Source organism: Sander vitreus, chromosome 23 (assembly GCF_031162955.1).
Source record: "Sander vitreus isolate 19-12246 chromosome 23, sanVit1, whole genome shotgun sequence".
Taxonomy (NCBI): domain Eukaryota; kingdom Metazoa; phylum Chordata; class Actinopteri; order Perciformes; family Percidae; genus Sander; species Sander vitreus.
Window position 1 is genome coordinate 6,261,780 of NC_135877.1, and position 27,979 is coordinate 6,289,758.

The 27,979-nt window shown below is 41.0% G+C and overlaps 1 protein-coding gene across 1 annotated transcript; it reads right to left on the reverse strand.

Moving 5' to 3' along the window:
* Positions 1-3,572: 3,572 nt before the first annotated feature.
* Positions 3,573-27,325, reverse strand: fbxo18 (F-box DNA helicase 1). Its single transcript, XM_078243094.1, has 21 exons — positions 26,930-27,325; positions 26,171-26,338; positions 24,771-25,324; positions 23,950-24,086; positions 22,704-22,851; positions 22,219-22,400; positions 22,059-22,133; positions 20,338-20,429; positions 19,922-20,090; positions 16,000-16,219; positions 14,569-14,656; positions 14,373-14,468; positions 14,126-14,262; positions 13,148-13,244; positions 12,805-12,971; positions 11,294-11,357; positions 11,004-11,201; positions 9,606-9,731; positions 9,195-9,301; positions 5,494-5,628; positions 3,573-4,040 (listed from the first exon to the last, which is right to left on the reverse strand). The coding sequence occupies exons 1-21, from the start codon at positions 26,946-26,948 to the stop codon at positions 3,879-3,881; spliced, it is 3,141 nt and encodes a 1,046-aa protein (XP_078099220.1). The 5' UTR covers positions 26,949-27,325; the 3' UTR covers positions 3,573-3,878.
* Positions 27,326-27,979: the final 654 nt, after the last annotated feature.

The following is a 27,979-nucleotide window of genomic DNA, read 5'->3' on the forward strand; positions in this document are numbered from 1 at the left end:
TTTTTACATCAGTGTTGTTTTGTGTTGCCTACCCACGAACGTTTTCGTGCAAATAAAAGTGTTTTTCCTGTGAAAAAGGCCATGGGTCAGCAGCGTTTTAAAGCTTTGTGGGTTACTTTCATTTCCCCATTCTGGGCTAAAATCCAGTCATGGGCCTTTGTTTCTAATCTCGCTTGTCTTTTTCCTGTAATTACTTGTTGCTCCCACTGTCCATTAAATTGGTATAATTAAAAATATTCTTTAAAAAAAAGGTTAAAAGTGAAAACAGATAAAATACGGAGAAAAAAAAAGTTACAGTGCAGTATAAGAAATTAAACATTGAAGAGCAGTTAAAACAGTTAAATATATAAAAGCAGATAAAATAAAATAACTTTCCTGGACTCAGTGATCCATTTTTTGGAAAGCCAAAGCTTTTTGACCAATATGACAGATCTGAAGCAGTCCGGTCCATACTTTCTAACCATCTCACCCACTATGGGTCCAGATGCGTCGCACGGCTTTGAGGTTTCATTCCCCATAGTTACAGAAGCTTTTCCTTTAGTATACTCTTATCATTTTCGATGTGGTCGTCACCGCAAAGCTTAGTTCTTTTCTTCGGCAAACCTTGTAAAACCCGGTACAGCCCTGCAGACAAAAATCTCTTAATAGTCCAGAACGTGTTCTTAAAGTATTTTATTTCTTCTGCAGTCTGTCTCTAAATAGTCAAGAACTCGCTCAGAATGTTTATAGACTATTTTCTTTTCTTTTTAGGCCTTCTGCCTAAATTAGTTAGCTACTTTGACTAACTTTTTGACCAGCCCAATGTCTGTCTCTTCTGTCAACTATTGTCATGCCTGCATCAGAGAAATAATCAGAGATATGACCGTTTCTGCAAAAGAATGTCACCGGAATAATCATAAATTCAATTCTATTATTTGTTTTAGGAATTTCTATTTATATGCTTATATAGATTGTTATACAGTGTCACCAATGCAGCTTCAGTATAAGAAATGAACAGTTATTTAAAGGAAGGCAACATCAAAAAGAAAGGTCTTCAGCCTTGATTTAAAAGAACTGAGAGTTGCAGCAGACCTGCAGTTTTCTGGGAGTTTGTTCCAGATATGTGGAGCATAAAAACTAAACGCTGCTTCCCCCTGTTTAGTTCTGACTCTGGGGACAACAAGCAGGCCTGTCCCAGACGACCTGAGAGGTCTGGGTGGGTCATAGTGTAGCAGCAGATCAGAAATGTATTTTGGCCCTAAACCGTTTAGTGATTTATAAACCAGCAAAAGTATTTTGAAATCAATTCTTTGAGGCACTGGAAGCCAGTGTAGAGACTTCAGAACTGGAGTGATGTGATCCACTTTCTTGGTCTTAGTGAGGACTCGAGCAGCAGCGTTCTGAATCAGCTGCAGCTGTCTGATTTTTTAGGGAGACCTGTAAAGACACCGTTACAGTAGTCAAGTCTACTGAAGATAAAAGCATGGACAAGTTTTTCCAAATGCTGCTGAGACATAAGTCCTTTAACCCTTGATATATTTTTAAGGTGGTAATAGGCTGACTTTGTAATTGTCTTAATGTGGCTGTTAAAATTCAGGTCTGAGTCCATGACTACACCAAGATTTCTGGCTTTGTCTTGTTTTTAACATTATCATTTGAAGCTGAGTGCTGACTTTTAATCGTTCCTCCTTTGCTCCAAAAACAACCACCTCAGTTTTTTCATCATTTAATTTAAGAAAGTTCTGGCACATCCAGTCATTCATTTGTTCAATGCACTTAGTCAGTTATTGTATTGGACTATAGTCCCCTGGCGATAAGGTTATATAAATTTGTGTGTCATCCGCATAACTATGGTAACTTATTTTATCGTTTTCCATAATTTGAGCCAGTGGAAACATGTAGATATTAAACAGGAGAGGCCCCAGAATGGAACCTTGGGGAACTCCACACGTCATATTTGTATGCTCAGATGTGTAATTCCCTATAGACACAAAGTAGTCCCTATTCTTTAAATAAGACTCAAACCACTTTAGTACTGGGCCAGAAATGCCAACCCAGTTTTCCAATCGGTCTAGTAATATGTCATGGTCGACCGTATCAAATGCAGCACTGAGATCAAGTAATACCAAGACTGAAATTTTGCCACTATCTGTGTTTAAGTGGATGTCATTAAAGACTTTAACAAGAGCTGTCTCAGTGCTGTGGTGTGGTCGAAAACCCGACTGGAAGGCATCAAAACGGTTGTTTAGTGACAAGAAAAGGTTGAGATGTTGAGAAACCGTTTTTTCAATGATTTTACTTAAAAATGGAAGGTTTGATATCGGCCTATAGTTGCTCATTAGTGACGTGTCTAGATTGTTCTTTTTTAAGAGTGGCTTAATGACTGCAGTTTTCAGGGCCTGTGGGAAGATACCTGAGAGAAGAGACGTGTTTACAATCTGAAGGAGATCAGTAGCCAAACAATTCGAAACATTTTTGAAAAGGCCCGTTGGTAGAATATCAAGGCAGCAGGAGGAGGTTTTCAGATGTTGTATAATGTCCTCCAGGTTTTTACGGTTAATCATATGAAATTGGGTCATATTGGAATTTGTTTTGCCTGGACACTGTGACAACACATACACTGTACTCGATATGGAAGCACTGATTGTTTAATTTTCAGAATTTTGTCTTTGAAGAAGGTGGCAAAATCATTGCAGGCCTCGGTGGATAAAAGTTCAGATGCTACTGGTACTGGAGGGTTTGTTAACCTATCGACAGTAGCAAACAAAGCATGTGAGTTATTATTGTTTTTGGTAATAATGTCCGAGAAGAAGGACCGCCTTGCATTCCAACAACATGAACATGAATGTTGAAATCACCAGCAATAACTACACAGTCAAAGTTAATACAGATTATAGACAGCAGTTCACTAAAGTCGTCAAAGAAGGATGCACAGTATTTAGGTGGCCTGTAGATAATTTGAAATATAGGTCGAGACGGGGACCTTAGCTGAAGAGCCACATATTCAAAAGAAGCAAAGTTTCCATAAGATATTTGAGTACATTGGAACGAGTCATTAAACAAAATGGCGACTCCACCTCCTTTCTTATTCGCTCTATTCTCACTCATAAAATTGAAGTTAGGGGGAGCTGACTCTATAAGAACAGGTATAAAAGGTGTTCGTTGTCAAACACTTACACCCTAACAGCTTAGAGTAGCCTCTTGAACATGGATTTAGTACATTAATACTTAGGAAATATTGTATCATTCACTCTCATTTCTGTCTAATGTGCTAAAAGGCTTTTGGTGGTATGGTGTCATTAGCTGAAAAGCTGTTTAACTGTTAGCAGGAACTTGGAACAGAATTCAGTAAATCACAGTGCATGTGTGGATTGTCTGCCAATGCAATGTGGAGAATTGTTACTACTAAAACCACAACTGGTCTAAACTTGTACCATTTACAATATAACCAAATCCATAATGGATGATGTACTCATGTGATCATGATGAAATAATAAGGTTTTATCTTGTCAGCTACTTTCATAATACACATCTTTTTTAACCATAAACCGCCAAAAAGTCACACAAAATGACTGATTTGATTAAAGAAGAAAGATATTCACAAAAGTTTATTTTTAAGTAAAAGTTGACAAGTCTGCCAGCAAATGTTTTTTTTTTTTTTTTTTAATAATATACTCACACGTCACACAATCACACGGTGCTCTCCAGTTAACCCTCAGTCCTACTAGTGGCCACTGGGAGCTATAGGCTGTAAAAATAAAAATAAAAAATAGCAACGTTGCAAACATCTATTACGGACAGACACCTAACATTATTCGTGGCCGTTGACCTGAAAGTCCTTTTTCCAACTATGCACAAAAGCAGATGGTTTTATTTTAAGTCCTTGAAGACGAGAAGGGTTAGAAAAGTGCCAGGAGCATCATGTGGTGGACCTGCTGGCCGAGTCTTCGCGGTATTTCAGCCATCGAGAGCACGTCGTCGGTCATGAGGAAGGCCATTGAGCCAATGCGCGTCCACACACACCGCTCGCACAACGGGCCGCCTGCAGACACACCATCAGACTGGACAGACAAAAAGAGGGAGACTTAATAAATCATAGCAAGCAACGTCTCTGTGGGCATTTAGTTTGGTTGCGTCCAAAAATCGCATACTATGCACTACATACTCAACATGAACATACTACCGTTCAACAAACTTTTGTGTAAATAAAAACAGTGGTGTGTATCTTTTCGGACGCACTAAGCTGTAATTTTCAACGTCACTTCCTGAGAGCCTCCTTGCCGGTTGGAGATGAAATTACAGATTTTAAATATGTAGATGGTAAACTGAAGCGTTACTGACGTTGTAGAGCTCCCTTAGTTGCTTTCCGTTTGTCTGTTATGAACGTTGTCGTTACTGCCGCATTGCATTGTGTGATACTTATGCTGGCGTAGTGTCCATTTTTTGCATACTGTAATATTTCACCGGAAATAGTATGCAATTCACCTAATAATGGTTTCATACCAAGGTTTCGGACATACTTAAAACTCTCCCGTGCTGTTTTAGCCTACTAAATAGCATGTTAGTATGGAATTTCGGACGCAGCCTACGTTTTTCTTCAATACAACCTTCACAAAATGCTAACTGGCTCATTTAGGCTAACAGTAAATCAGAGGCTGTAAGCATTCGGTGACACTTGAAATACAGCATGTCCATGACAGAAACTGTGCTGAGATAATATATATATATATATATATATATATATATATATATATATATATATATATATATATATATATATATATATATATATATATATATATATATATATATATATATCTCACAGATGTAAACATAAACATTCTTAATGGCCCCAAGTTGATTTCCTGTTGCCGTCTATGTGAAAGACAAAACATCAACTGACAGGAAGTCAACGAGGGGCCAGGCTGTTGCCTAGCAATGGAATTCCATTGAAAAGGTCTTACGCTTTGGCTACATTGAACACATTACGCATGTGTGCGGACCATTTGCAGAGCATATGGGCCAGGGAATGTATCTTTTAACTGGCTACACTTGCAGGACACACACTGCCTAGGAATGTGTGAGTCACAGGCGAGACGGTGAGCTTTTGCTTTGGGATTGTTGTGGTTTCTTCAGTTTTTTGGGGCAGACACAGTGAAACGTCTATCTACTGTCAGCTGTTCCCTATCAGAGGGAAACAAAAAATAAAAAACTGAAACTCTCAAGACCAAACTGCCAACACGCTCACTGACAGTCATTAAGTCATTTCCTGGGCATTGGTTGTTTAATTTAAAAGATATAAAGGCACTTTATGATCCATTTCTGTGTAAAAGGGCTGCACACACCTCGTGTGAAAAAATATAAATAGAATAATCTCCCGTTTTTACGCTTGCAGCGCGGATATCCGCTGACCACATGCAATGCAAAAACGCATATGTTACGCGTGCAATGTAGCCGGCACATTAGAATATTACATTGGCCTGTTAGGTTAGTGAGGAGTTGATATGTTCTTACACATTTCATCTGTTGTTTGCACATGATGAATGCTGAGCCGGGCGTGGTGCAGTTGGGACAGTCCGTGACACAGCACGGCAGAGGATCGCCCACCTTCATCAAGGTGCTGGGCATCTCCGACTTCAGGAAGTATTCCTGTAGTGATAGGAAGTTGTTGTTATTATAATATATGAGAGACACATTTTCTCACAACTGTTAGAAAGTGTACTGTAAGAATTGGGAGGGCCCACACAGCTTTGTTTTATGGCTTTACAGCTTCACAAGAGGGACCAGCTAGTGGGATCATTGAACAATGTGACCACACTAGCTGAGTTGGATACACTCCAGAGTGTCTATGTTTTCGTATCAGTGTTAAATTGCTCTCACTTTCTCACATTGTATTCCATCTCTTGACTCTTTTCTCAAAGGCAGGAACATGCTGCCCCAGGGAGATTTCTTTTCTCCATTTACAGTAGCTATGCACTATTTTTAAATTTTGGAAAAAACATGATAGTTGCCAAGAAAACATAAATCGTCCTTTGTTAATAGAATCAGAATCAGAAAGGGTTTTGCCAAAGTACGTTTTTTAAACACATACAAGGAATTTGTTTTGGTGTTTTTGGTGCACGTCACACATTCTTTGGCTCCATTGATTGCCAGAGGGGAAATGACAAAAGGCATTTGAAGAACCTAAAAGTTCCGGGGCTTTTGAGAAAACATCTTGAGCTGAATCCCCAGAATCCACCCCCTCACACCCCCACCAGCGCTCCGCTCCTGGCTACAACGCAGTGTTTCCCTTAAACAGCTGCAACGATTAGCCGCTGAATGGTTTTTAGTCCACTGACAAAAAATGTATCAATCTGTGTTTGAAGCTTGTGGTCCAAGGGGAAACGTTCTTGCTTTTCCAATAGGCAAACTCAGGTGCTAACTAATGTCCATCCTGCTAAACTGCGGCTCCAGCAGCAATGGGTGTGTTTTTTTTGCTCTTCTCCCGACTGGTTTCGGCAAGAGTTTGATATATCAACTGGCTCCACTAGTCGTGAAGAAAATGAGCCTTGTGAGACGGTCCTGATCTCGCGAGCCATCTGGCGGAGTCAGGTCAGTGACAGACAGATGGTTTATCCAATCAGCTAATCAGTATTTTCGGGAAGTATTTTCCCTTCCCAAAAGTTCTCCAACGGAAAGTTCCCAGATGGTTAAGCAGAGCAAATGTGAAGCCATCCATCTGGCGGAGTCAACAACAGCAATTTATTCATATAAACAAAAAAAGAAGTCCAGACAGTGAAGTGTACACAAATTCAGCTTCAGTTTAGTCATACTTCCTTTGTTTCTTTAACAGGGCACAAACTGGACAGTGAACAAGTTAATGCTTTCTAAAAGTGTTTAGTCTAATCAGGTCTTTATAAAACCTCTTGGTTAAGTGAGGTGCTGATTTATGTCCTTAATGTACATCTTTAAATGGGGAAAAAAACTTCCATCGCGCTAAAATGCGGTTCCAGCAGCAGTGGGTGTTTTTTTTAATTTTTCCAACATATTCTGTTTCTCATACTGCCCACTGCTGCAGCGCTTCTGTCAGAAACGCTGAGTTCCTGGCTGATCTGGTCTCCAAACCAAGTTGTTTGCAGTTTGTTCAAACATACTGTAGAATTTGGTGGGCATTGCTAGCATGATGAAAGAAAATAAAAGTGTTTTTGCTCATAGTTTAGATTAGCCGATGAATGGTTTTTAGTCCATTATGTATCAGTCTGTGTTTGAAGCTTGTGGTCCAGGGCTTTATAAAACCTCTTGGTTAAGTGAGGTGCTCATTTATGTCCTTAATGTAGATCTTTAATGGGGGGACTCAATCCCGCTAAACTGCGGTTCCAAAGTGAGGTGCTCATATATGTCGTTAACGTGCATCTTTAATGGGAAAAAAAACTTCCATCACGCTAAAATGCGGTTAGCGTGACATGATTCACCACATCTGCTCGCTGATTGTTACAAAATGGATCACTTAGTTTTAAATGGACCATAATCCATCAAATGCAAGCAATAAGCAGTTTGGTTATATTCCTGCAGAAATAACCAACAAGTAAGATTTTATGACATTCCAAACTCAAACCAACCACTGACTCTGAAATTAAACTGATTAAGTTGGCAGAAGTTGAGGAACATGTTGGTTTGAATCATGCTGGCATAAACGTGTGAGATAAGGGTGTGAGATAAGGGACTTCCAGAACCACAGCCAGGGGTTTCCCTGGATTTTTTAGTAGAAGCTTAGGTGCAAATTATGTCATACACTCATTTGCATATTAGTGACGTCATCGTGCAATTGTTAGCATTAAGCGTAGTGGTTGTCGGTTGCAGCAAGGAAGGGATCACTAAAGCAAAATTTTAAATAGCAGCTTGTCACTAAAAGGAGAATAGCTTCAAAAGGTCAGCCCACCTTAAGTCAGTGAGCCGGAGCTGAAGTAGTTGCTAGCTCCGTGGCTAACCCCTTTCACTTTAACCAGCAGGTAGCAGTGTAGGAAGACACAGGACCTTGGCTTGGGTCTTGAGGAGTTGCGGCATTTATTCACCGATAAACTGTGCACACACTGCACTGCTATGTTTACAGCAATGGGCGTAGGAAGCATTGAACATGTGGGTGGGACATCCTACTTCTATTTAACACATCCCTAACATCCTGACAGCTACATGAAAGGACGGCCACAGAAAACCCCCAGTGACGGAGGTGGTGGTGACGGGTCACAAACGCTTTGTTTTTCCACGGGAGACTATAGAGGGCATGTTCGGTTATTTTGACCGTAAACAAGAAAAGTATGACTAAGTTGAATAAATCACTCAAAATTCAAAGAAAGTAGTCACATCTATTTCCTGTCTCCTTCATTCTCATTTGTTCGCTCATCTGAATTGAAAACGCAATTTCCGGGGGCGTGGGAAAAAGAGGTGTGGTGGGAAAAAGGGGTGTGAACACCGATCCCCGGGGCCAGAAGGAAGCAGGCACTGCCAGATGAGTACGGAGCAGCTGAGGGTGCAGGAGGGCAGAGGACACTGTGAGCCAGACATACGGGTCGGAGCGATGCATGCACAGACCATCAACATTTAAAGAAATATTTAAAACCGGATTTGAGCTAAGTTATTAGTTATTAAGTTGTTCCATTTCATATAATAATGATAACAGCTTAAATAGTTTAATAGCTTTAATATTGTTTGTTTGTGGCGCATTCCTATATTACTAAAAGACGTTGAATGCAATAACAATCCTCTCCCTTCCTTCTCTCATTGGTTAGCGGTCTTAAACATTCACCATTTCTAGTTCTCGCAGTTATATGAGGCGTTTAAATGTATCAAATACTGATAAAGATATTTAATTTAATATGTAATTCATTCAAACCCTACCCATCTATTTTCTCTAGCCTGTACTGTAAATAGAACGATATTGCATCAGAAACACCTGTCGACCATCAATCAAAATGTTGACAGGTCGTGACCTCTTGACCTGTCAGTCATCAATCAAACTGCATTCCTAAGTGACAGAACAGGCCCTCTATAATCTCTCACGAGAGGAAGGACTGGGTGATAAGACAAGAAGTGGGGAAAAAAAGCTTCAGAAATAAGAAGATGCAAATATTTTGTACATCATTGCATCTAACAATATATGTAAAAAAAAATTTTTTAAAAAAGAGTTGGGGGAAGAGCCTGCCGAAGCATTTTAGGACAAGTGTGTGATAATGTCTCACCCCAGCCACTGTGAGGATGCGACGAACGGTCTTAGTGATGATCAGAGACGTCTTGGCACGAGTCACCGCCACATACAGCAGGTTCCACTCATCATCTGCAATATCAGCTGAGCAGGGAAGAGAAAATATTCAAAAGGATTTAAATATTAACCACTTTTTAGATTGCCTTTAAATCTGCAGTAATGCAATATCGGTCGATGTATTACCCTGGCTGACTTATCAGTCTAGCTAAGACCTCTAACAATAGAACTAACTAACAAAGGAAAGCAACCCTAAAAAAAGAGGTAATGAGTTGTTGGAAACAGATGCAGTTACTCCCGTATAAGATAGGGCAAGAGTGTCTACCAAAAACATATAATGTAAAATATGTGTAAAAAAAAAGAAAAGAAAGGTTTGTCCAAAGAAACATACCGAATGAGAAGTTGGGATTGTGGTGCAGGTTGTGCTCTGAAGAGGGAACCTTGGCAAAGTCATCGGTGACCATCACAGTGTCGAACTCCAGACCTTTAGCCTTGTGGACTGTTCCGATTATGAAGTCTGAAACAAAACAGCAAACATCGGTAACAACCAGTGCTGTAAAGGTATTCGCCCCGACAACGTTCTATGCCCTGTGACCCAAACATGTCAAAATAGTGAATTTATGTCTACCACTCGCACACGTGAAACAGAAATGCTGTTCTCTCACTAGTTAATTTAATAGCTATGGAGTGTTTATTGCTGCGTATATGCAACTGTACTCAGTCGTGGACAATACCGCATTTGGTCAAAGTGCTTGAGTGCTACAGTGTGCCTTCACGTGTGCAATTTAGTCGCTCTCTTGTGCCTGCTCTGTATAAACAAGCGCAAGCTACAGCCCAGTTCAGGAATTATCAACAGGCCAGAGTCTTATGATGTAGCATTACTGACATAAGGGTGATTTAATAGTTGCTTATTGACAATATGCCAGTATTTAACTGTTACAGTAACAATTATGGCCAATTAGTCACTGTTGAATGTTTATACTTTTCAAAGAAAAGTTTTTGTCCCTGTTGTATCGAAAACATACCGAACCTCGACCTCAAAACCGATGCAGTACCGCCATTTCCCTCTGAAAAGATGCATCTGCAGGAGAACAGATGTTGCGTTTTATTGCTTTCACTTTTTCCACATTGCACGTCGTCTCTGGCCTCTTTTCTCTGGCCATGTGCAGCGAAGTGGAGGCTCTGGGCCTCATGCCTGCTAGAACGCAGTGTTTACCCTACATAGGCTCTAACACTCACATATACATAACATACATTTAGCCTTCATAAACTTCCAAGTAGAGCTGCAACGATTAGTCGATGAATCATTTTAGTCCGTTGACAGAAAATGTATCAGTTTGTAAGATTTTATGATATTCCAGACTTAACCAACCACTGACTCTGTGTGAATCATGTTTCACAAACCTGAGTTTAACCTGAGCCAGACCGACAACAAAGAGAAATAATATCACATCCATACAGGGATAGTAGTATGCAGCTGTTAAAACATAATAAAATATATGACACACTGGTATCGGATCAGTACTCGGTATCGGCCGATACGCAAGTTCAGGTATCGGGAAGCAAAAAATGGTATCGGACCATCTCTAACCTCGCCAGCCTGTTTTTTTTTTCACGAGACTCTTTAACAATAAAAAAAAAAGGTATAGAATATCACAAGCCTTATCCTTTAAAGATGCTGATACATGGTTGTTCTGCGCTAGAAATTATGTGTTTGGAATTAGACATCATACAACTTCCTTTTTTTTCAATCTGTGTATACTTTAATTTAAGATTTTTCTTTGCATACCTGCTTCGTTGTAGTCATACTCAAAGCAACTTTCCAGGCGCTCGGCCAGTTCGGGGATGCGCTTTCCGTATTTTTCAACAATACTGACTTTGGCATCCAGCTCAAGGTCTTCGGTCTGTTCGACATACTTCTTCAGGGCCCAAAAGGGCCCTTCTGGGTTTCTCTTGGCAAAGGAGCGGATCAAAGGATCCCTGATGACTGAAGGAAGCGCAAATTCAACATTAATGTCGAATTTTTAAAAGAAGGAAAATCACTCAGTGGGTAAAAAACAATATGTGCATGAATCTCACATTTCCCCCCTTCCATCAGATGCCAGACGTCCATGATCCTATTCAGGCCGATACCTGCGACACCCTGAGGGAAAAGGTAGACCTTAGTCAGGAGGCCAAAACTGATATTAAAACTTTGTCGGACACTTTTTGGTACAAGCATACAACCTATCCAGTATTAATATTTAACCGCTCAATGTGTGTTCTAGCCAGGTTGTCAGCTTAGAAAATGTTTTTTTGTCCATTTTAACACTATATTCTTAAAAGTGGTAAAAGCGGATTTTTTTTCCCCAAAGTGCTTCCATTTTCTTCCATGTTACCTACTGTAATTTTGGGCAAATGTGCAATATAATCCAATTTATGGGCAAGCAGGATCATTAAAAAATAATAATCAACTAGAACTGCAAGCAGTTATGACGGGGCCCAAGCCACCCACGCCAGTCGCCTCCGACGCCCCGGGGAGCGTGCGAAAGCGGAACCCGAAGCCGGGCGGCTGGGAGGCAAACGTCGGTAAATATCGAGAGGCGCGAGCCGCAACGTCTGCGGTACGACGCCGTTGCAAACGTACCGGTCAACAGTTCACCTCCATGCATATACAGACAATGATATAGGGATAGGATTGGAGATGAAAAGTTCAACGGACACGTTACCGCGATCAGCTTCGTGGGAAATTAAGAATCAATGCCACCGACATAACCAATCACACTATGACAGACTCTCCACTTAGCACCAACTGCAATGTTTAACTGTAAATGAATGTAGCCTACTGGCAGTCTGGCACACGTGGGTGCTCAGCATTTTCATCGGCGCCTATGAACGGTGTTGACTTTGGATTGAAAAAGTGAGAGAAAAGAGTTGTAGAAACTTTGTCAGGTGGCTTAAGAAGTTTGTTTATTGTAAAAAACCAAAGGAGCACGCAAAAGTGAAAATCGAAACCTAACGGTAGGAGGCAAACGTCAGTAAATATTGAGAAGTGTGAGCTGCTGTGGTACATTCCCATTGCAAATATGGCGTTAACATAGAGTAAAAGGGCCAAAACTCGTCTTCACTTTGAAAACTGGTTCTCTTTAGGCGGAGATTGTTTTTTTCATGTTCTAGTTCTCTTACACTGTACAATAAATGTTCATTCTGACACGTCAGCAGACATCCTGAGTGTTGGCTTTCATTTGATACCATTTTAATGTATATGGTCCTTGTGGTTGTGGAGATATTCAACATTTATTGTTGGCATGTCGTGTTAGCAGGAAACCAAAAAATTGGCCTGCAATTGCTTGTACAAGTCACACAAAAACCACTTGACAACCACCCTAATATCGTACCTATGGGTGTCTTCTAACTAAAAAAATGGGGTGACAGCTTGTACCCCAATTGGCCCCCTGACTACCTGTAAGTGCCTGACAATATGTTGTTGTTGTTTGTTTTTTTTAAATGCTACTTAGACAGATATCACATGTAACCTAGTCTTTATGATATAAAATATGATTGCTACTACTTCCTTGTGCTTGTCTGTTAGTATATATAAACACACTCACTCCTATGAAGTGGATCCGGCAGTGTGGATTGGAATCAGTCAGCCGGACGGCTTCACTGAACACACTGACATTGCATCGGGACAAGATGGCCGTCTTCCCCCGGCAAAGACTGACGCCCATCTTCATAGCTGCTGCAACCTTGTCTGCAGTCTCGTCGCACACACCTCCTGTAGAATGGACATGCAGCGCACACAGATATGCTAACAAACCAGTGGAAACCTCAAATTTTCACATTGCATCAACTTCCAGGGCAATACAAGCATCTAAGTTTTTGAAGAATCTCGTATGTGTTTCTAAGTGGACAACATACTTCAAAAAAAAGGAAATGGTTTGCAGTGTTTACCTTTTTGCTTTCCTCCCACTAGAATCTTATCCACTCCCTTGCACACTTCGAGTATGGTGGCGCCCACGTAGGCGATCTCAGCACCGAACCGAAAGCTCTGAACAAAGACATCAGTAGCACGGGAGTTCATTTGTTTCTGATTAACACTAAAAATGCTCAGAGTAAAACACAAGACTCTCTTTATGACTGCCAGTGTATGATTAGTATTCACCTATGAATAGAGCCAGAGGCAATGGTGGAATTCTACTACTACTCCGCTACATTTCAGAGAGAGAGATATTGTACTTTTTACTCCACTACATTAATCTGACAGCTTAAGTTACTAGTTACTTTACAAATAAAGACTTTTGCACACAAAACACATGGTGTTTATAAAATACGATGTTTTGCTATAAATTAAACTACCCAACAATATACAGGCCTACAAGTCCAGCTGAAATGATTAAACACTGTTCTGATCGTTTCCAGTTTCTAAAATGTGAGGATTTTTCTGCATTGAGTACTTTTACTTTTAACACTTTAAGTACATTTTCCTGATGATACTTACATGCTTTTACTTAATTAACCTTTTCAATGCCGGACTTTTACTTGTAACAGACTATTTTTACAATGTGCTATTAGTACTTTTACTTAAGTAAAGGATCTGAATACTTCTTCCACCACTGGCCAGAGGTATATATTTACACCTACAGATTTCGACACACAGTAAATAATGTCTGAATGGGAGCAGATAGAGAAGTCACACACACACACACACGCGCACACACACACACACACACACACACACACACACACTCATTAACATGCCAGCGTATTCTCATCACCGGGTTCGAATAACATCTCACAAAATATGACAATGTATTAAATGCTGTGAAGCGGTGACCCCGGTAACCGCTATGTGACTGTTAAGTTTAGGCATGAAGTTTAGGCTGCTTCTGTGCAAATGCTACGTCTCTCTGTGTGTGTCACTGTGTATACCTGTGTCAGGTAGAAGATGTGAGTGTGGTCAACAATGTTCAGGGCATTGACAGCTCCTTTGAAGGTGTAGATCTGCTGATGAGGATCTCCAACCAGGACTTTCCCACAGCGCTGAGACAGAAGCACATCCATGATGGCTGACAGGGAGGGAGGGAGGGAGGGAAGGAGGAAGACCTCATCACAAAGTTAAAACAAAATAATCATAATGATGCTTTCCCACAATCCTACCAGTTTACCGCATCATTACCTGGAGTGCAGTCCTGGGCCTCGTCGATGAAAAGGACATCGTATTGGTCAGACAAGGAGGGCTTTGGGATTTGGAGCTGCCATAACTTAAGGTAACCTGGTGAATAAATAAAACATCTATTAAACACCTGTGCAGCATTCCCTCTATTAGAACAGAATTACTTTTATTTCATTTTACTCATTTGCACTTGGCGTACCATCGTGGGTCATGTAGTACGCGTCTTTTTTTGTCTCGTTGAGATCCTTCATTTTGTTCCAGATCATCGTTGCGTCTTCCACAAACAACTAGGATTGCACAATAAAAAGACACACAGTTTAAATGGGACTGTGCAGTGCGCGTGCTGTTTTTTGCTATTCATATTTCATTGGACATTCAACATGAACAGAAAAGTGGCAATTATACCTACATGTAAATGTAGAGCCATGTAATACACAGTAATTGGAAAAGACGCTGTGTAGAAAAGGAAATGAAAGTATCTAAAAACTTTAACGTACAATACATACAACATAAAACTTAAAAACAGAATACTAAATTAAACTAAATACAGAATAAAACATATTTAAATCATAAATATAAAAAAAAAGAAAAAATATTTCTCTTGCTTAATATTTATTCACAATAAGGGCACGTTCACACCTACGCGAATGCTGGCGACCATCGCCTGGTGAAGCGATATTTGTGCTAAATGTAATGGTAATCTGCTGTATTTATATAGAGCTTTACAAGTCTACTCTTTTACATAGAACATGCACCATTCACACACACACACATTCATACAATGGGGGCCGAGGCTACCATACAAGGTGCCACCTGCACATCAGATTAACATTCACACACATTCGCACACCGATGGCGCAGCAATTCGGGGTTCGGTGTGTCCACGGACATTTCGGGCATGGGGGAAAAAAAGGATCGAACCACCGACCTTACGATTAGAAGACGACCTACCGCTCTACCACCTGAGCCACAGCCACCCTGGGCAGTGCAGGATGTGACGCCAATGACAGCCAAATGAGGTTAACCTCATAGACTGTATAGGGTCAACCAAACACTTTTTTGTTTTTTGCCAATGGTTGAGGCGGTGACTGTGGCATTCAAGGTTCACCAAAGTTGAACTCCACGCAATGCAAATTCCTTCACTACCGGAAGCGAAGGTTATATTCGCCTCTTCGGTCGCGTAGAATGGAAGTGAACGGGAGGCCAATATACACCAGTGTTAATTTCGCGCATGTGTGACTGTGCCCTCAAGTAGAGCTGGGCAATATATCGATATTATATCGATGTATGAGGCTAGATATCGTCTTCAATTTTGGATATTGTAATATGACACAAGTGTTGTCTTTTCCTGGTTTTAAAGGCTGCATTACAGTAAAGTGACGTTATAGCTGTTCCATTATTTACCTTTAACCACTGAGTCATTATATCCACATTATTGATGATTATTTATCAAAAATATCATTGTGTAATTATGTTGTTAAAGCACCAATAGTCAACCCTACAATATCGGCGCAACATCGACATCGAGGTATTCGGTCAAGAAATATTGTGATATTTGATTTTCTCCATATCGCCCAGCTCTACCCTAAAGGGTACGCAGTGTCACTTGTATACATTAATGTGTTCGTACCTCTTTTTCCACCTCGCTTATATACTCTCTGAGGCCGTTCTTGCCCCTGCGGGAGCAGGGGACATGACTGGTGTTGATAGTCTCGTCTGTTGACGCCATGAAGGCGTTGAGAGTTGTGGTCACCACTTTGGCCTTGCTAAAGCCACCGCGGCCCTGAGGCAGAACAGAGCTGATGGCGAATGGCTTCAAGTTGAAGGTCAGGTTCTGACGAGAATGGTATCTGCACCAGGGAAGATCACAGAAGCACAACAAGTGATGTGGTTCTTAAATGGAAAACACCGGATATACCTCAAGAAAAAAATGAAGTTACTACAGAAATAAAAAAATAAAAAAAAAGGCAAAACAAGCTAAAGTCTGTGAAGAGCAGTTTGTTCTATCGGCTGTCAAACAGACATCAACATGGAAAGTTTCGCAGGCAGAACTCAGTTAAGCCGACGGTGAGCGGAGGTCAAAAGATGTTGACTTTTATTATGTTGCTCTACTTTCAACGCTCAACATTGACTCACTGTATTTCAGACGTCACACTATTCTGGACACTGTCCATGTCAAATGGATTGTTAACTTAATTCATCAAATTATGCTATTTAGTAACATTATTAGTTATTTTATTATTAGTTTATTGGCATACAAAAATTCAAAGACATTCAAAATTAAAATGATGCAAACCATGAGGGATCAAACTTGATATGATAGATGCTAAAAATTACTAAAAAATGTAATGTTTAACATCTCTAAATATAAGGGCTTGACATAATTTGTTTGGCTTTATATTTGACAATCTCCTTACTCATTGGCTATCGATCTGACAAAGATTTAGCCTCTGGGGGGGGGGGGGTTCCGGTGTAGCCAGCGGATATTTGGATAACAGATATCCAGTCCAAGACTTTCTTTTCTGTGCGCCAGAACAACTAGCAACTTGAGACGTGAGTATGGAGTTGGAGTTGAGAGACGGCATCTATTGATAGATATCTATGCAGATGTCTGCATAGGAATGAAAAAGAAATCAAATAAAAAGAGCTAAATCGTCCTCAGATGACAGCTGATGGGTTTCCGAGATTGCATTTTGGCCAATGCCAAAACATAATACCCAAGCCATATCCAATACACAAAAATCAGCATTTGAGCCCTTTATAAACACCATCAATTGAATCAAACGGCTTAAAAGACTTGACAGTGACCCACTTGCAAGCCCACATTGGGTTTCTCATTTTGGCAAAAGTGTCAAAAGGCCGTGCAAAAGGGAGCCTTTGAAATGCTACTAGTTGAAGGGCAATATTTCCAACCAACACAGGATGTATGAGTTTATGTTACCCTCTTTTGTTACACTTATACATTATTTATGCTAAATTCTCCATAATGCTCACAAAGTTTCTTCATCTACCCATGTTTAGCTGAAGTGATTGCATAACTTGCGGTGGATTTTATTTATTTATATATAGGCAGAACTGTTATCTTAGTGCTCTAACTCGTACTATAAGGAATACTGAACAGAATATGGTGTGTATTTGTAATATATGATACTACAGATTTCGGCAGGGAGGAGAACCGGTGTCATGCCAACTTATACCTACTTACTGCACTTCGGATTCACCTCTTAAATGGAACAAATAGCGACGTGGGTGACTCGACAGGGTTTCCCATAGATACAAGGGACTCATTTATCTACATAAATACGTTAATTTGTCTGTTACATTAAGGCGACGTGTAAATAGTTTAATGCTTCGTTTATTATTGTGGATTCGCTAATCAACAGTGTTTTCCAAAGTTCCATACTGCCATGCACCTTAGCAACATAGGCCGACTGATAGGCCTATATGGGAGTCATGCAGGTTTATGAACAATATTTTTTCATCGTCTTCGCTAACCCGTCCCTCCCTTCCCTCTAACATGATTTCTGTTTTAAATTTAATTTAGTTTAATATGGCTTTTCAATTAACCGCTTTGTTCACCTGTCCACCATATAAGTTACAGAGGGGATACACAAAATATCAGGCCGGTTTTCCACCTGATATTTTGTGTATTCCCTCCCCTAACATGCAAAGGGTCTGTCCTGGGCCCCATTTCAGAAAGCAGGTTCAGTGAAAACTCTGAGTTTGTTAACCCTGAGATGAGGGGAACTCTGGGTTTTCTGTTACAGAACGAGAGGTAACTTCACCTCGGTCAGTTACTATGGTAACTGAGCCTGTGAACCGAACCTGGTCGGGAGCAGCTTTTCTTCAAGAAACCTCGAGTTTCTCTCAGTCTCCTCCCTCTGACACAGCGCTCTTTCATTTCCTCATTCATTCATTCAGTCTGTATCAGGCGCATTTTAGCGCAGTTTGTTATCGGCATGAATAAAAAAAACAGTGTTGGTTTATTAACTATGTTAGGCAGACTACTTTCTTAAAACATGGCATTTCCTTTTGTCGACGATCCCGTTGATGAAGAAGCTGCTTTATTTCGCAGGGTGTTGTATGTCGGGACATTTCAATTTCCGGATAACTTCCTATTTGAGCGGTATCGTATTTCTTCCCAGTCTGTTATGCAGCCTATAGGCTACATAACCTTAGCCGTCCTCATATCACTAACGTCACCCATCTTGAGCATGCTCTACATCCCAGCAGATTATTTGTGTCACATTAATTTAATTTTGAAATCGGCAGTTTTCTTTACAACATTGGTGATGCGGCGCATTTTAGTGAAGCCACTGTAGCAAAGCGGCGTCAGAAGAGCGTGACTCGCTCTGAAACGGGTTTTAAACGTTTTCGTAGTGTTACCTGGACACAAACCAGTAAGAGCCATTAAAAATATGTTCCACATAATTGCAGGTGAATGATGTAAACCCTTTGAAATAAAAGATTATGAATTATATTTCTGTTAATGATGGTGCTGCTGAGTGGGATTAGTAGGTGTAGTACTTTTTCGCCCGCAGTATTGCACCTAAATAAAATAGATTATAGGTTCAATATCATTTCACCAGTAATATTAGGCTATAGCCTACTTATGATTAAATATGATATACACTATATTGGAATATATACGCATTTACTCTAGCAGCACCTTTCTCCCATGGAAATTCTCTTTTGTAGCAGCCGCTAGGTTGCTTTTTTTGAAACTCGCTGTATGTGTGCACGAGTATTTCCGCCGACCCGTTTGTTTGTGGTTGTTACCATGGTGAATCGTAGTATCATGGCTCCATCAAGCTGCCATACTTCCTCGTAACAACACATCCTGCTGCTGCAGGCTGCAAGCATGATGGAGAGAGACAGCAGCAACTCTGAATGGCGCTTTTTATTTTCCAAAACTCCCGGACGGCTCAGTAGACAAGTCGAAAGCCATATGCACATTGTGTAAAGCCGAATTAAAATATCACCGAAGCACGTCAAGCTTGAGCTACCACCTACGGAGCTAAGCATAGTAGTACAGTTAACGTGACTCAGGTTGACGCTAGCGGGCTCAGGCAAAGCATTATTTTGGAGAGTGCTACTTGCCGACCTGTGGATAAAACCAAATCCAAAAAAATGACTACAGCTCTTGCAAAACGGGTGGCAACTAACTGCAGACCTGTCAGCATCGTAGCGGACTCGGGTCTTAAAGACGTACTACGGTTGGCGTGTTCTGAGTTGTGCAATAATGACAGATTCCCACATTTTTCTTTTGTTTACAGTAAATAAATAATAAACAAATACAAATCTTAAAGTCAAGTTCATAAAGCAACTTTCTTTGCATTCATTTGATTCCCAATCAAGATACACGGGTAAGAATAGCTTTCCATTGTTAATATGTACTGTAAAACTGTTCTGAAATGCAAAATAATAGAATTTTAAATCGTGATAAAACATGCGATTAATCGCGATTAAGAAAAATGTAATTGTTTGACAGCCCTACAAACAACTCAGAAGCTTTCACTGCTACTGAGAGCATCTAAGGGGAAACTTCTCACCTCCTCCCAATGTTGGTGAAGGCCAATGAGTGGACAGTCTTGCAGGCCACGTTGCTGGGGAAGCGGCGCTGCGCCTCATTGGCCACTGACTTGTTGAAGGCCACATACAGGAAGCGGAGGTGGGGCCGCTGCTCAGCGTACTTCACCAGCGTGGTCGTCTTCCCTGTACCTGTGGCCGACAGCATGGGCCATTAAGCTATGACACTATGGCCTCCGATCACCCCTTACACAGCAACACTGATAAAACTGATTATTGATCTCCAACATTTATGTGTACGGTCAAAATGCAACATTACCACTTTTTAATAGTAAAATGCAAATGCTGTTAAGGACAGTTTTAACATTGTAACCACATCACAAGAAAAACAAAACGTGTTTCACATTGTATTAGCAAAAAATTGCATCTGTCACTGTACCTGCAAAAGCCACGATCTTGACCACATGGTGTCCCTGGATGTCGTGGCTGAGGATCTGCTGCTGTTCACGTGTGAGCTGAATCTGTGTCCGCCTAGCAGAAAAGAAATTCAAAACTCAGCTCAGCAACACAGATATGCATTACTTGCAGTTTCTGCAGGCCTATGCCAGAAACACACCAAGCAGCAGCAAAGTGTGGCCACAACAACTACAATTTTCTGCGGCCGGGAGGCGTGTCCATGTGTTTCAAGCGGGAAGACGTTTTTTGTTTTTGTTTTTTTAAACTTGGGTCAAAATGTCACAGGACTCTGTTACTGATTGGCTGTGGGTATTCTCTGGCCAGACTCCACAGCTAAAAGCTAAAATATCCCCAACTTTTAGTTTGGCTGCATTTCGCCGCCAGCTGCAGCTCGCTGAGCTCAGAGCGGCCGCCGCAACTTCCCGTATACAGTGACCGTTCAGGTGCCGCCGGAAATTCCGCCGGATGTCCCTAATTTTCGGCCGGATGTCCCACACCTTCCGCTTTCTTTCTGTTGGCATTCTAAACTCCGGTGGATTTCTGAGGACTATGGTTAACTGCTCCTCAGATCTCTGCAGGGTAAATCCAGACAGCTAGCTAGACTATCTGTCCAATCTGAGTTTTCTGTTGCACGACTAAAACAACTTTTGAACGTACACGTTCCACCAAAACAAGTTCCTTCCTGAGGCTATTTTGCAGAGGCGCCGCCATGGTGTCTGGGGCTTAGCGCCGCCCAAGATGATTGCGATTGGTTTAAAAAAAGTTTTAATATAAAAACCAGAGCACGTTTTTTTCTACCATCCCAGAATGCTGTGTGGACTAGCCAGACCCTCCTCCGCAGCGCTGTGGAGGAAGCTCTGGCGATGCAAGACTAGCAATCAGACTACATCTACTTGGGAGTAAAGCTGAATGTTTCAACTGTTTATCCATTACTTTTAGCTAACCTTTTATTTATTTTAAAGATTGTATTGTGGCTTTTTATTGCCTTTTATTGATAGGACAGATTAAGTCAGGAAAGTGCTGCGACAAGGACTGAGTCTCTGTTCTCGGGATGCACACTCAACCAGGTGAGCTAACCATTTACTATGCATTACTTTCAGCTATTTATTTCTACTAGTTATATATTCATTACTTTTAGCTACCGGTTTAAAATTCCTGTGTTCAGGTGTTACAGCTGATTAATTCTTTCAATCAAATCATAATTTCAATTTTTTTTTTATAAAGTAGTTGAGCTACTAGGGCTGGGCAATATATCGATATATGAGGCTAGATATCGTCTTACACGTCGAAACGTCTTATACGTGTTGTCTTTTCCTGGTTTTAAAGGTTGCATTACAGTGAAGTGATGTAATGTAATATCATTTGCCATAGTATCCACATTATTGGTGATTATTTATCAAAACTCTCATTGTGTAAATATTTGTGAAAGCACCAATAGTGAACCCTTCAATATCGCCACAATATCAACATTGATGTATTTGGTCAAAAATATTGTGATATTTGATTTTCTCCATATCACCCAGCTCTATGAGCTACTCTACAATCTTTCCATGTACCCCCTGGGGTACAAGTACCCCTGCTTGGAAAATACTGCTATAGAGCCAGAAGTGGTTCCGTCATTATGAAGAAATTAAGGTGTTGAGGAAAGAAGGATGTACTTATTTCTCATACACATCAGTCAAACTAATGCATTTTGTTCCTCACCAGCTCTGACCGCAGCCGACAGGAAAAGGTCCGTTCTCCATCAGGTGAAGGACGTAGTAGATGTTGTAATGCAACCTGGAGAGACCGGACAGAAAAGAATTGTAGAGGCTGACAGTAAAGATGTGGTAACATTTAAGGTGCTCCCACTTGCAGCTCTTACCTGTTACTGATCTTGATGTTGCTCCTCTTCATGGCGAGCAGCATCGTGGCCATGTGGCTGAGGTACTCTGTGATGGCGGTGTGCGACATGCAGCCGCTGAGCAGAGACACCAAGGCCTGCACATCACCGACACTCTCACTGAGGATCAGTATGACAGCCATGGCCGCGTACGGGTTGGGACCCTGGAGATTAAACACCACGGATGAGGAGAACTTCCATAGCGGTCGTGCACACATCATTAACTAACTTGTTAACTGTTATAAATTCACACTGTTGCAGCAGCAAGTGATAGGGGGAAAGAGTACAAGACACTCTAAAGATAAACAAACAAAAAATAAATATAAGTTTAGAGAATAGTCAAATGTATTCATTTTCTCCATATGACTACCAGAGGACCCGTGTGTGTGTGTGTGTGTGTGTGTGTGTGTGTGTGCGTGTGTGTGTGTGTGTGTGTGTGTGTGTGTGTGTGTGTGTGTGTGTCATACCTCAATGCCAAGGTTATAGGCCTTCTGAATATCAGGAATGCGTAATCTTATAGAGGCCTCAGCCTGAGGAAAAAGGCGATGTTTCTTCGCACACTCCAGAACGTCCTCCGGCCTCACCCGCTCCCTGACCTTATGCTGGGCCATTAAACTGACCAAAACACACACAGACAAGATAATTATTAAAACTATGCATGTCAGCGTTTCCATACTTCTGTAATGGGTCATTTTATATAATCCTTTTTAGTCATTTAAATAAATCTCTGATCCACAGTGACACGATGATACCAATATCAGAAGAAAAGCTTCAAATTTCAAAGGAAATAATGACCAGAGTTGTCAGGACTTCATCCAAATACTTAGCAGCTTTGTGTTGCTATAATTGGTTAGCTCAGTCTGAGCTTTTGCTTCGGAGGTTTTAATGTCTGCTTGGTATTTATATACGTTCCATATTTTTCCCTTCTGTCAACATCCTACCACTCTGTCTTCATTAAAATACAAACTAGGGATGTATGTGTTATCTCAGGCAGATACATTATTGGCCGATTAAAAAAAAAAAAAAAAACTAAAGTACCGTTATTATTGACAATGGAATTTCAGACCATAATTACGACCGATAATGTGGAGCCTGCCGCTAACTAGAAACACATTTCTGAATGGGTATTTTTGTCTCTCTCCTCTGCTTGCTGCCTGTGTGCAGCAGGGCAGAACACACACACACACACACACACACACACACACACACACACACACACACACACAGAGAGACAGTATGCATTTGCCAGCTGAATGAGATATTTCCACAAGTCTGAATCATGGGTAGACTGAGTGTCTTGGCTCAGACTGGTCATCCTGTGGCCAGATTGACTAATCATCTGACTGCTGTCAGGTACACCATTCACTGACACACACACACAAAAAAAAAACAGGACTTGAAGATCTGCCTGGAGCAATCAGTGTGTCAAAACTGCTCAGTGGAAATTGGCAGGGAGAGATGGAGGGGCAGGAAAAACAATTAAATAAAACACATACACACACACGCGCGCACACACGCGCACGCACACACACACACACACACACACACACACACACACACACACACACACACACACACACACACACACACACACACACACACACCTTTCATATGGGTATCAGTGCATCCCTAAAACAAAACATTACAGCGACTCTTCTTCATGTTTGTGCTATTATAGACATGTCCCTTACTAAAAAGGAAATGTAGACTTACACAACAAGGTGCCGTATGCGGTGCTCTGATGATGATGGATCTGTGATGCTGCTGCGCTTCAGGATTTGGCTGATCTCCAGCACTGTGCTCTTCTCCCTCATCGTGTAGCGGTAGTATTGTTTCTTGAAGGGGACAAACTGAACAATGGAACACAGACACACAACATCCAAAACAACTATGTTAATTTGGTGAGCTTTAATTTACCTCGAAGTTCAAGTAGGAATAGAACGACAATCTCCAACCACAAGAGACAAATGAAATACTCTCTTAGAGCTGGGCGATATGGAGAAAATACAAATACAACCATATTCTTGACCAAATACCGCTATATTGATATTGCGGCGATATTGTAGGGTTGACAACTGGTGCTTTCACAAAATATTTACGTCATGAGATTCAGATAAATAGTCAGCAGTTATGTGGATATACAGTAAAGTGGTTAAAGGCAAATAATAGAACAACTAGAACAGTCTGGTAAGTTCAGAAAAGTACATCACAGTACTGTAATGCAGCCTTTAAAATCAGAAAAAGACAACACTTGTCATATTAAGATATCCAAAATCTAAGATATCTAGCCTCAAATATCGATATATCGATATATCGCCCAGCCCTATAACTCTCTTAAAACTCATCCGTGTAAACACAAAGTTCATCTCTCAAACATTTACTATTTTCATAGAAGAACCTGCTGATACTCATGTCTGCAGCAAGTACACACTTGCCCTGCTTTTATTTGTTTACATCACTAACTTAACTTCGACATTAGCTCCCTCACCCTCCTACTAATATGGAACTCGATGTAATTCTGTGGTTTGTTTAACCTTGGTGTCCTGGACGATGTTCCTCCAGTGATGGCAGACGAGGCTGACACTGCGGTAGAGGTCCTGGGTCGGGACCAGGCACAGAATCTGCCTCAGCACCTCCTCTGGAAGGTCGTCCATGCAGCCCTGCGGCTGCAGCAGAACTCTGCCGCTGCCCAGCAGCCCATAGTGGGCGTCAGGGAGGGCCTCCACCTCCTCTTCCTCCACGTGAATGGCAAATTCATCCTCATCCCCAAACATCTCTGCTGTCATTCCCTCCAGATAATCCACCACTTCCTCCTTCCTCGCCTCAGGCTGTGGCACCATCTCGGCAGCTAACAGGCTTAAATCGTCAACCTCTTCCTCAGGTTCTGCCGCAAATGGGGCAGCTAACAGGCTGACGTCGTCATCCTCGTCTTCCTCTTTTTCAGGAAAGAGCTCTCCCTTGAGTCTGTTTGTGCCTGTGGACGAGCAGGGCTGGGAGGATTTGTGCGGACTAGAACTAAGGACGCCTGTCACAGGAAAAAAGTTGTCGATGCCCTTCAGTTGTCCGGCAGGACTTCCTGAAGCTGATGCTGATGGTGTAAGAAGTGAGAGAGAAAGATGCAATGTCTGACATAGATTTTATGACTTCCTACATAAAATGGGTTAATCAGGACTTGTACTGAACAACATAACCATACACTCTCATGTTTTTAAATGTTACTTTGAGTAGACTCAGATTTAGGCCTGTAACAATAATTACATAATTGTCTAATTGAATATTCTTATTACGTAATCACGGGTTTCTTTGTTTGATTAGCTAGTATCCTAAGGGGTATGCTTGTTGATGGTAATTGTTGATTTTGTTTAGATGTGCCAAATTGTAATTATATAAAAATGTACTGGTTGGACCGTTGAGCTATGCTATGCTATGCTATGCTATGCTATGCTAGCGGCAGCTGTCACTTGTTGCCACAGAAACTCCAAGCATTCTTGGCGGTAGCTGACTCAAGCCAGAGAAATTAAACTTGCTCGCGTTTCTGGCCCGAAATCTGACCGACAAACCCACTGACCATCACCACCACCCCCCACCTTTTTTTCAGAGGACTATCTATTACTGTACTACTGTCAATTTGATGTTCATTTACGGAAAAAATAGGATGTTTTATGATAATAAAGAGGCGTGGTTTACTTCATAGACTGTGGTCGCATTAACAGCGATGAAACCAAAAGATGCATCCTGGAATTCATTCAAAACTTGAATTTGTTTTAAAAAGTAAAAAATAAAATATATATTTTGAAGTTTGACTGAAGTAGACAATTATATTGTTAATCGCAATTGTTTCTGAGACAATTCATTGTACAGGAACATTTGGAATTGTTACAGCTCTACTCAGATTTGTCAAAAGGTTTGTAGCAGAAGGGTTAGAGCAGATTACCACACTTCCGTCGCTTGGTGGGTGTCCTGGGGTAAAGCCTCCGGGTGGGGTCACGGTTGTGGTGTCCCTGGTTGACAGTGTGGGGCTGGGTGAGGGCACCAGTGCCCTCTGCACTTTGTCCCAGTTCATCACACTCCTCTGCATTCAGGTGTCGCCTTTTGGCCTTTCCTAGAAAACCACACAACATTCAGTCATGTCAGCACAACACACAATCACTTGATTTGGTCATTATTCTCACCTTACAGCAGCCCTATCCCACATTGGTTATAAACATTCTTAAGCAACCTTTTAAGAGGAAATCTCTGGTAGAGCGGGCGGCCCATGTACCAAGGCTCAGCACTTGCCTCAGCGGCACAGGGTTTGAATCCGACCGGTGTCCCTTTTGCTGCATGTCTTCCCCCTCTCTCCCAATTTTCCTATCTACAACTGTCCTATCCATTAAAGGCCAAAAAAAAGTCCAAATGTGGTGCCAAATGTTTTAGCACACTGAAAAAAAACACCGAATTTATCCTTTTATTGCTAGGAAAATGATTAAAAAAAATTAACATTGGTGAGTCCAAAGTTTAGAGTTAACGTCATGTCCGTTAACGTTACATGTAAAGTTATTTAATTAAAATGCCAACGGTCTCAGGTTTCACTAAACACCAATTATATTACGTAACGTTAGAGTGAAAATGTATGTAACGTTAGCCATTTGAACGGTGTTGACACACGCAGCAACAGTTATGTTTAGCTAACTCGCCTCGAGTTCTAACTTACCTTTAACAGCCATCTCCATCTTCGTGTCCAGCGCATCCGTCTTTTACTCACAAATCTACGTAATTAAGGATTCAGAATTTGGTGTGCTTAGGCCAAATTCGTCGTATCTTGCACAAAAATACAGAAGGGGTAACTAACGTCAACTAAATCTTGGTAAACAACATGGTAAACACCGAGTTTTTGCTAGCTTATTTATAATTCTGCTAACGTTACTTCTCACTTAAGTTTGTAACCACCAACCTGTTGTTCTGAAATTCAAATGACCCGCCCTGGCAACATTTATGACTTTATTATTATATTTGTTTTGGTATTTGACGCTTAAGAAAATGCTTCGAAGTTAGCTAGCTAGCAAAAAAAATGTAGGCAGTTTACTATTTATGTTGAAAGAAGCCACGTGATTGGCCAACTCTTCTTCTTCGTTTAAGTTACTGGTGAGTGTCAGAGCATCATAACAGTGAATTGTCGCCACCTACTGGACTACATGTGGGGCAGAAAACGAGAGTAAGAAGTGCATTGAAAAAATAACCAAAAAAATGAGCTAATCAAGTATTACATGTTTAATATCTAAAAGGGTATACAATAAAAATGTTGTATTTAACTGTGTTAATCATTTTAAAACTTGTATTAAAGGGGAAGGTACAGTAATCAAAACATACATACAACATACATACATACAGGGCTTTATTAATGTGGGTGACTCCTCCATTTAAAAAAAAAGAAAAAGAATCACTAACAACAGAGCGTTAGCACATACACAGCTGTTTGAAGCACCTCAGGTCATATGCATTAGACCACATAATGAACATAGCATGTGACTAAACATAAGCCCAGGAATATACACGCAATACTTTCCTTCTGTCATTTGCTCAGTTGTTGACACATAAGAACAAAAGTAGCATCACTTGTAGTTGCTAGGGTAAGTACAGCATCGATGTCCAGCTAATTGTACCACAATGACGTTGGAGATACAGCATGGATGACTTCCTATGAATCAGTTACTGCCTCTGTCGTGACAGTATCTCTGTCGTACATCACAGGGGAGTTACACGG

What these genes read in the sequence shown, in the direction of transcription:
- fbxo18 (XM_078243094.1), bottom strand. An exon ending in CGCATACGGCACCTTGTTGT is followed by an intron (nt 22,852 to 23,949) that starts GTAAGTCTACAT and finishes TGTTTTGGTCAG; the next exon opens with TTTAATGGCCCAGCATAAGG. An exon ending in GCAAACAACAGATGAAATGT is followed by an intron (nt 4,041 to 5,493) that starts GTAAGAACATAT and finishes TTGTCTGTCCAG; the next exon opens with TCTGATGGTGTGTCTGCAGG.